The following is a 10,344-nucleotide window of genomic DNA, read 5'->3' as shown; positions in this document are numbered from 1 at the left end:
ATTTCATCATCTGAGTCAGATGCCACCAGCAGAAGGTTGATTTTCTTTTTTGGTGGTTCGGGTTCTGTAGTTTCCGCATTGGAATGTTGCTCTTTCAAGACTTCTGAAAGCACGCTCTACACCTGGTTCCTCTCAGATTTTGGATGGCACTTCAGACTCTTAAATCTTGGGTCGAGTGCTGTAGCTATTTTTAGAAATCTCACATTGGTACCTTCTTTGCGTTTTGTCAAATCTGCAGTAAAAGTGTTCTTAAAACGAACAACATGTGCTGGGTCATCATCCAAGACTACTATAACATGAAATATATGGTAGAATGCAGGTAATAACAGTAGGAGACATACAACTCTCCCCCAAAGAGTTCAGCTACAAATTTAATTAACGCATTATTTTTTTAAATAAGCATCATCAGCCTGGAAGCATATCCTCTGGAATGGTGGCCGACACATGAAGGGACATACGAATGCTTAGCATAACTGGCATGTAAATACCTTGCAATGCTGGCTAAAAAAGTGCCATACGAATGCCTGTTCTCATTTTCAGGTGATGTTGTAAATAAGAAGCGGGCAGCATTATCTCCTGTAAATGTAAACAAACTTGTTTGTCTTAACGAGTGGCTGAACAAGAAGTAGGACTGAGTGGACTTGTAGGCTCTAAAGTTTTACACTGTTTTGTTTTTGAGTGCAGTTATGTAACCAAAAAAAATTCTACATTTGTAAGCTACACTTTTGCTATCAAGAGATTGCACTACAGTACTTGTATGAGGTCAATTGAAAAATACAATTACTTTTGTTTGCCATTTTTACAGTGCAAATATTTGCAATAAAAAACAATACTATAAAGTGAACACTCTCTACCTTGTATACTGTGTTGTAATTGAAATAAATATATTTGAAAATGTAGAAAAAACATCCAAAACTATTTAATACATTTCAATTAGTATTCTATTGTTTAACAGTGTGATTAAAACTGCGAATAATTTTTTAAAATTGTGATTTTTTTTGAGTTAATTTCATGCGATTAATCAACAGCCCTAAAAATATGCAGCATTTTGCATTTATCGGCAAATTCCCCCCAGGAGTAAATTATGGACATATTATGGTCAGTGGCATTGGAACAATTTGTGTAGTGGGGGTGCTGAGAACCACTGAAGAAAACTGTAAACCCTGTATATGATGGAAACCTCTCAAGCCAGGAGGTGCTACCGCACTCCCAGCAGCCCTAGTTCCAGCACCCCTGATTATGGTGATAGTAGACAGTCAAATATTCTACTACGAATAACAAGGTGTTCTAGCTCAGGGGCTATCTATGTGGAGAGGAACAGAAAATTGAGTTTATGATTAACGGGAAAAAGATTAAGCAGTTTTATAATTGAGATGTATAAAACAAATATCATGTAGAAGAGGGCACCATAAAACTGTCTGAGAGGATAATATGTTTATTAACAAAATAATGCAATTACTGAAGAAAGGACCAGCAATTTAGGGGATTGTCAAAACCTTTAAGTGATTAGCAGGGGACAAGCCAGAGAAGATGAATGAACCTGAACAAGACACATTACCTCGCAATCAAAATTGTAATAAAGAGTTGGATTTAAATTACCCCGAGATGCCTGCTGTATTTGTGAAAGGAAGATACAGTGAGGTTAGTTTAAACTGATTGCTATCCAATGTGGAAACTCTATGGCAAACTGTCCTATCAGTAATCTTTAGGCCCAAAAGCCAGTAGCAAAATGTCTTGTAGGATTCCATTTTCCTTTGAGTATTCTTAAAGATATCTTTAACACACAGGAATCCAACCAAAATAATTTAGATTCAAGTTAACAGACTGTAGCCACAAAAAAAGGACATTAATTCCAGATATAAAATGAATAGCACTGTATTAATGTTTATTTCTAATTACAAGAAACAGAATATCAGTCCCTTATTTGTACAAAAATACCTGAAAGATTACAATTATGTTCACAAGCCAAAAAGCTATTTACAGTATGAAGCAAAGCATATTGAATAAAGGTTTTGTCTCTTAAGTTAATACCTTTTGCATTCCCTGAAAACTCAACTTTATTCCATTTTACAGTCACTAAAATCTTGCATTGTGACAATATAATTTACAATAAGCAAGTCTCGCCACTGGAAAGGTGCATTGATTGGTCAGACTGTCAGGTATTTAGTGCAGAAAAGATAAGACAAAACATCTAAACTGAGGCACGTGTTTCTTCAAGAGTAATTAACAAATAAAATGTTTCTGTACTTTAACACCTATTGTAACATAACTTAACTAGTAACTTTATTACCAAAATGGTTTGGCATTTTCCTTCTCGACATATTCAAGATCGCTACATGAAGTATTTATTTAGAAAATAAAAATCACAGGCAAAAAGATAAAAATTCAACAGGCTCCAAAACAACCCTGAGCATCCCCTTTACATTCATGTCATTTAAATACAAAAATAAGAGTCAAATGTCCTTCAGTCCTTGGTATTCTAAGCTGGCAGCCAGCTGAATTGGCTGGAAAAGTTTAAGGTGGTATTGACTATTTTCCAGCAGAAAGAATTAAAAAACAAAACAAAACAAAAACACAACAGTGATCTGCTCAAGTAAGATTGCTGCCACTTGGAAAGTGGTCACTTTCTCAAAACAGTTCACGTTAGCTGGGAAAGGTACAAAATACTAAGTCAACCATCTACATACAAAATCATGATTCATAGTCAAACTTTCATTCTCAAATTTAAATAAAATGCAAGTTTTATAAATATGAAACACTGCAAATGCTAACTGCCTATTGGAAAAATGATGAGACTAAACTATGGAAACAGAAAAAAAAACTTAAAAACTACAGCATAAATGGTCTTACTGAAATTGGTGAATATAAGAACGTAATCAATACAATTTTTTTTCCACTTAAGAGGGGCCAAATAGAAGCATGCAGAGTGAAGTCTGAGACGTAAGTTAGCTTAATTTCAAGGTTTTAAAATACATTTTAACCGACTAAAAAGCAGGAACACTCAATTCAGTATGTACATTTAAAAAAAACAAAAGTTTTCACTACAAACTAAATCAAGTTTCTTCATTTTTTATATGTAGACATTACATGGAAAAAATACTAGAATGTGTTCTGTAAACTAAAATACAGTGTTTCTATACCATTGACTTAGTTACAGCTGATATGGATGACTCAGGCAGGTTATAGTTTTTGTCTTAAACTATTCTCAACATTACATGAAGACCTAAAGGTACAGAATTGTTCTTCCTTCTTTATCCTTTCAGGTGGCTAGGATTCAGCAAACCCAGTGACAAGTATTTATTAGGATGATATCATCATAGACTAGCTGGTATGAATCGTTTACTGTCATAAGAGAAAACAGTTCTGCTCACCACAGTATTCTGAAAGTTCCCAGGGTGAAACATTTCTTGCTATGTATAAACTGTGTGCAGTATTTGAAAATAAAGTTAATTCAATAGTACCTCCTGTACCTACTGACGATCTTGCTAAAAGAGCGACAGTGATGTATGCAGTATGGCAGTCCAATGAGAACATTCAACTTGTACTTACCTAGTTTCAATACTGGTTTATCAACAGAAGGGAAAGTGTTATTGTGTAAACATTACATAATTGATTTAAATATTAACAATAAAGTAGCTCTGATGATGAATCAGCACTAAGGCAGGATATATACTAGTTTACAATAGATACTGGTATACATTATTGTGTCTGTCACAAATACCAGTTGTTGAATGGACGTTGCCAGCAGTAAATTAAAAAAATGCCAGTCATAGTTAAATGAATTTCCAAGCCCAGTTTGCACGTTTCTCATCATGTAAACTTTCATGACCCTACCAAAAGCAAAAGGGGTACAAGTTCTTTTAAAATCCTATACCCTAAAAGAGCTTTGCTACATATCATTGTTACTGTAGGTATACTATCTCGAAAGACAGCTCTTTGAAACAGTCTGAAAATTCAAGGAGATATAAAGCTAAAAACACTGATCTTTTGTCATAATAAGTAGACTATCAGTGTAAGTACTTTTCCCACACAAAAGCAGCTGGTTCCAAATACAAGTGTGGTCATACAATTCACTTAGGAATAGTAAATTTCCTCAACAAAATCAACAGGCTGAAAAACCCAAACCACCACCATCAGTAAGTAAAAAAGGTTCAAACATTTGTGCATAGAATCTGACTAATACAGTCTTTGCATGACTGGGTACCACTAATATGTCACAAACATACTACAGCCATTATACTAAAAGTTAACAGTTTTAAGAATACATATGGTGGTATGTTCTTTTAGAATTGTATTCATACTGCTTCTTCAAAGAGGAGAGAACCTCAGGTGTCCAGAGATGTTTTGTGACACACACACACACTTTTCTGGGTTTTCTTCTAGATCCTTTTAGGCTGAAGCATTTCATACATCTTAGGGTTTAGATTAATACCCAACTCTTGCATGAATTTAAAAACCACATCAGCTCCTAATATAGGCTGCATACAATATCCGAAACAAGTAGGAGTGCAAAAAAAAAAAAAAAAAAGTGATCAATACAAAAAGTCAACACACTAGTTTTAATTGTCAAGATTATCCCAGGGCAAGAGTTCTTTTCAAAGATTTATCTTCATCACTTGTTTCTGTTGAGTGGCCCAGCCAAGATAGATTCCAGTTTTGTTTCAAGATTTGATGATGATTTTACCTACCCTCCCCCCAAATTTTTGGGATGCTGGGACACTCAGCAGCACTCACTCTTAGGTGTTGGACAAACCAGTAAATCTTGGTCTGTTGGCACCAGTTGAATCCATCCCTTTCAGAGTCCCAAGGTGCATAATATTTTTAAACCAGCTTACACGTCTGCCAATTCCCCCAGTGTCAACATTCTCTTACAACTGTTCTTCTAGCAAATCCAGTCTTCCAGCAAATCCAGTCTTCAGTGAGTGTCAGATGGTAGGTCATAAGGCCACGCGAATGCAGTGGTGTTTGAGTTTGTAGGGCAAGACTCCTTTGTTTAGTTGGTAGAATTCAACAAGCTGAATTAGGTCAGAGAATTTGGTATTCCCATCATCGAGGCTGAAAAATATCTGTCCATCATCCTCACACTAGGGAAATAAGAAGTCCTTTCCAAATTAGGCAGCACATTAGAATACCCAAGTATGACAATAAGTTAAGATTCTAGGTACGATCTCATGTAAGAAAAAATAAGCACAAATTACAGCTTGTCATTTAGGAGCCTGTGATGCACAAAACCCCTTATCCACTTTGGTTAAGTTAAAAACTTAATAGGTCTCAAAACAGAAATATTGTTCTTCAAGTCACTGTCACTATACCAGTCTCATCTAAGGTAATTTGGCTGCATAGCCTGAAGAGTTCTTGGAGATTCATAAGTACCAGGTTCCTTCTTACCCTGCACAAACAGCTCCAGTAAGAGTCCTAACCAGCTTAAAAGTATTGACGTAGGGCTTTTATTTATTTTTTTCACTCACTGGAGAGGTGTGGAATTGTAACCAAGTGACTGCAGAGACAAACAGTCACAGAGTTTCCTGGCACTTTCCACCACCTTACACTTGTCTACACTTGTCAAGATGTAAATTACTCCTCCAGTTCAGAAACATACCTGCACTAGATCTGAACTAGAGAGCTAAAAACAGACAAAAAGCCATGGCAGCGTGAGGAGCTTGCATCCCAAGTATGCATCAATGGTCTTTCATTGGCACATACTCAGAGTGGCTTGCCCCACCAACTGCTCATGTCACCATGAGTACATATTCAGGTACATACTCACGGCAGCTAGTTCCTCCCTTCTCCCCGGCAGCTACGCGTTTACTGTTAGCACACTAGTTTGATCAGAAATAGTGCGAGTATGTCTCCTCGAGCTGGAAATTACACCTCCAGTTCATGACTCCAGCTGGGAAACGTCTCTTAAAAGCATGTATTTTGCTGTATTAAACCAGTCCTTCCAGAAGAACCCCAGATACCAGGAAAAAAGTACAGCATTTCCATCAGTGACTCAAACTGTTAATGGGCTTTTGGTGCCTCAGTTTTTGAGTGCTCAAACAAACTACTAATGGTCCAAATGCCACAGGTGCTAAGCACCCTCAACTCCATTGAAAGAAACGTACCTTAATCCCAGCTAGAAAAGTTCTTATGAGAGTGAATGGCCAGGGGACTTGAAAGGTGTGATAAATTCTCTACAGGTTTTCAGTCAACTCTCCACCTCTCCATTAAGTAAAACACAAAAGCCCTGCTCAAATAATTGTTAGCTGATTAGTGTATTTGGGAGACAGAAGAATGCTAGGGTCCTGTGGGTTAAGAGAGACTTGATACTCATTTGGTTTAAACCTTTTAGGCTGATTGTGTAGATATACTAGTCCCATTCAAGGGTTTGGAATGTCTTTTGGCTAGAGGGCATTTATACTTCGAGAAACTTCAGTTTTAACTTACAAATTCAGGCCCCTAATTCCTCAGGTAACCATAAAAGTAACTGCAAAAAAACAAAAACAAACAAAAAACCCTTTCCACAAACATTCTAGTATTAGCCTTCTTGCCACCAAAGAGTGCAATGGAGATAAAGGTAGCCAATTCCTGTGGTTTTAATCAGCAGTAGAGATCATAGTTCTTTGCATCAGTTCTACACCTTGATTCTGATGTTTATGCTAGCAGTCAAAGCAATGATCAAGAGGACATTTTTAGACAGACTGAAAAATGCCAAAAAAGAGTTCTGCTTCTCAACACTGTCATATTATATTTATTGTTATATTTTATTGCATATGTTATACTTTATTGCACTAGTAATTTATGTCCATAAATAGTTCATTATGCACAAAGACAAAGGTTTTATGAAGAACGAATAGAATGAGAAAACTTTTTGGTCAACACTTACCGGTAAAATTTGAAAATGCTTGATTTTTTGATGATGACACAGTGTAAGCACAAATGCCTTTGGATTACTCTGGCTGTCCCGGAGGAGAAACAGCCTAGGAAAGACCATTTTCTTTTAGTACAAACTTGAACAGCATGACTCATTTGCTCTAAAATCAGATCTTTTGTCATTTTGTATTCTCTTTCTCCTCCTCCTTCAGTGGTGTAAAAGGGCAATTTCTTACATGGTAATTTGCTCTTTTTGAGGTCTATACCAACCCAGGTTCATGCAATGCTAGCAACAAGCAGAGACAGGGAGAAGGAAATGTGATTATCTTACTTCACCTACATACTCTATCGGGCTTGCTGGCTCTGTAATTGTAATTCCATTGCCAGAAACTAAGCTCATGAAGAAAATATTCTTGTTTGGGCTCCTATAGGATGATTTGGAGACAAAAAGAGAAAGAAATTACCTCTCTTCTCCAGTACCCTATGCTAGCCAAGACAAATGGCACTGTGATAGCAGTAGCTTTTAGATGAACTGGTGTAATTACTCAGAAACAATGCAAGAACTCTCCTAACTGTGACTACACATGAGGCAGCTCCCAGGCTACAAAGAGCTTGAGAACATATGCAAACACTCATAAGAGTATTTTTTCTCAGCAAAATTAGCTGAAAATGTACTCTGGGAGGCAGGGGTGGCTGCAAAGGTTTACACTTACATTGCATTAGTGTACTTCATTGATGTAATTTCTAATGTGACCCCCGTTTCTTTCATGTGACCTTCAAATTAGGTAGTCAGCCAACCCAGCCAAACAGTGAATTGTGTACTTGGAGGAGAAAAGAGGTCCAAAACTTTAGGCATCCATTCCAAGAATTCTCCTTCACTCAGCATTCCCCAAAAAGTAGACAAAAGAAAAACTTCTTCATACAAAAGGAAATGAGAGTACACCTTAGGTAACACGCTCGAAATGTGCCAGCCACCACTCAGCTTGTGAGAAAGTCAAGTGTATTTCTGGGGCAGGCCTTCTAACTAACCAGTATGCCAGGAGCAATATTTTCCAGGGTTGAGTTTCAAGAACTGTCTAGAGTTCCAGGGACAAAAAGAACACTAGCTAGCTTCTTATGACTGCTGAAATAAACTTCAGCATCACACATCTGCACTGCAGTGATCACTGTCCCAATTGTTCATTGCATTTCTTCAGGCAAGGAAGTTATGCCACTGCTGAAAAACACTCATCCTGTCAGAGTACTCCTCTCTCCTCATATTATGATTGTATCTGTAGAGCTGAGAGTCAATAATACATCTACAACAGAACCCCTGTACAGCTCTGTTGCATCAAGAAGAGATGATCAAGTGCCAGAAACATCAGTTGAGCGTACTTCTGACTTTCTAGGACATATTTGAGCTATATGAAAGACCTTCATCTCTTTCCTTATGATAACACCAAATAGTGCTTTGGTCAAGAACGTGACTAGCAGGGAAGCATTACATGTAATGTAGAGCCCAAGGTATCTGGGCAATATGGCGCCCTGGGAAATTGAGCCACCATTAGCTGCCCCACCACAAATGAATCCTAACCTAACTTCCACGGTGAGTAGACTCTCTATAACAGAAGGCTCCAGGGTGGAGCCAGAAATAAGGGACTCAGGGTGCAGAAAGGGGCTCCTGGTTGGGGCTGACGGTTTGGAGTGCGCTCAGGGCTGGGGCAAGGAGTTGGGTTGTAGGAGGAGGCTTATGGCTGGGGCAAGGAGTTGGGGTGTAGGAGGGGGCTTATGGCTGAGGCAGGGAGTTCAGGGTGAGGGTGCAGGCTCTGGGAGGGAGTTAGGGTGTAGGAGGGGATTCCGACCTTGGGCAGTGGGTTCGGGATGGGTGTGTGGTCTCTGGGAGTGGGTTGAGGTACAGCAGGGGGCTCAGGGCTGGGGTGCAGGAGAGGGTGAGGGCTCCGGCTGGGCGCTGCTTACTCAGGCGGCTCCCAGGCTGCTTACTCAGGCGGCTCCCCACCTGCCCTGGCCCCGCACCGCTCCCGGAAGTGGCCATGATGTGGCCGGGTGGCTCTGCATGGTGTGTGCTGTCAGTGGTGCGTCTGCAGACGTCACCCCCGCAGCTCCCACTGGCCATGGTTCCTGGCCAATGGGAGCTGCAGGGGCGGTGCCTGCAGGTGGGGTAAGCGCACATGGACTCAGAGCTTTCCTGATCGCCCCTGCGCTTAGCCAGGGCTGCAGAGACAGCCAACCGACTGGCCTGGCACCCTAGCTTCCCCTCGCAGCGGGGCGAGCCCACACTCATGGCTCCAGCCCCATGCAGGGCTCCAAGGCTCAGGGCTTGTGGCCTGTGGGGTGGAGACTTGCCGTGGGCCGGCTGAAATTAAGCAAGGGGGTGGATCTGGCCTGCGGGCCAGAGGTTCCCCACCCCTGCTCTAGAGAATGAAAGAGGCTAAGATTTTATGGGACTTGACAATTGTCACAGACCAAACGGTGCAGGCAAACACACCAGGCATAGTTGTTGTGGAAAGGACAAACAACAAAACTTTGTTAACTGATGTTGCCATACCAGCAGACAGAACACAGAAAAGGAACATGAACAGAAGATGGCGAAGCATGAAGAACTTTGCCACGAAGTGGAATGATTATGAAAAACTAGTATGCTGTCAATTCCAGTGATCACTGGAGCACTTGGAGTGACCCCCTGAAGGTATGAATGAGCAGCTCAAGGACACGTTACAGGCACAAGACATCACGGTAAGTGACCTCCAAAAGACAGTATTCTTAGGCACAGAGAATTTTAAGGAAAGTCAAGGGAGAATAAGTACTTTTGAGCACTTACAATGCTGGAGTACTGCAGAGGGTTTAACCAAACCTACGGTCTTAGTTCAGGATTCACTGGTGGCTCATGGGGTTAAATTTTAGATGGTTGCTTTCTCCTTTTTATGCATCAAAATCTTGTACATTGTGAAGGCTAATTTGTTTTTTTTTTTTAAGAAATCTCTATGATACTGAGGGATAATAATAAATACTTACCCATCCACAAGCCCTTGCTGTTTAATAATCCTGTGGGACTCTTCCCTAGAGATCCTGCCATGAAACCAGTGCTGTGTCCTATGGATAACTGAGCAGGGTAGGGGAGAGAAGGGAGAAATAGTTAATCACATTAAGATGTATAAGTAGTATTTCTATCTAGAAAATCATGTATCAAAACTTTTAAAAGAAATGCATATATTGTCGAAGATATTGAAGTTTGTTAAAGACTGAAATCTCTTCAAAGATTCCAGTAAAGCCTGAGGAGTCCAATAACAGACCTGAGATACCATTTGCATGTGCTTTAAATCAAGGCATTTTACTGTTTATAGATACAACATATGCAATTTTGTTATAGCACCGAGTTCCACAAATTCCTGAAAAAAATTCTCCCTGGAGGACAAAAACTTCTTGATAGATCACATTCAGGTTGAGACCAGGCAAGGAAAGTTTAAGGAAAACCCCTTCAGCCATGAAAAACAC

At 39.6% G+C, this 10,344-nt stretch overlaps 1 protein-coding gene across 2 annotated transcripts in view; it reads right to left on the bottom strand.

Annotated features, from left to right (window-relative positions):
• Positions 1–1,925: 1,925 nt before the first annotated feature.
• Positions 1,926–10,344, bottom strand: part of GRB10 (growth factor receptor bound protein 10) — an 82,811-nt gene continuing 74,392 nt past the window's right edge. For both annotated transcript variants that reach the window (XM_077809206.1, XM_077809205.1), the window contains 3 exons: positions 9,865–9,952; positions 6,866–6,959; positions 1,926–5,084 (listed from right to left, as the gene is read on the bottom strand). In XM_077809206.1, the coding sequence (XP_077665332.1) occupies positions 4,938–5,084; positions 6,866–6,959; positions 9,865–9,952 (329 nt within the window). In that variant the 3' untranslated portion in view covers positions 1,926–4,937. The remainder of the gene's footprint in view (positions 5,085–6,865; positions 6,960–9,864; positions 9,953–10,344) is intronic.

This window comes from Eretmochelys imbricata, chromosome 2 (genome assembly GCF_965152235.1).
Source record: "Eretmochelys imbricata isolate rEreImb1 chromosome 2, rEreImb1.hap1, whole genome shotgun sequence".
Lineage (NCBI taxonomy): Eukaryota > Metazoa > Chordata > Testudines > Cheloniidae > Eretmochelys > Eretmochelys imbricata.
This window is presented reverse-complemented; position numbering and strand designations above follow the sequence as displayed.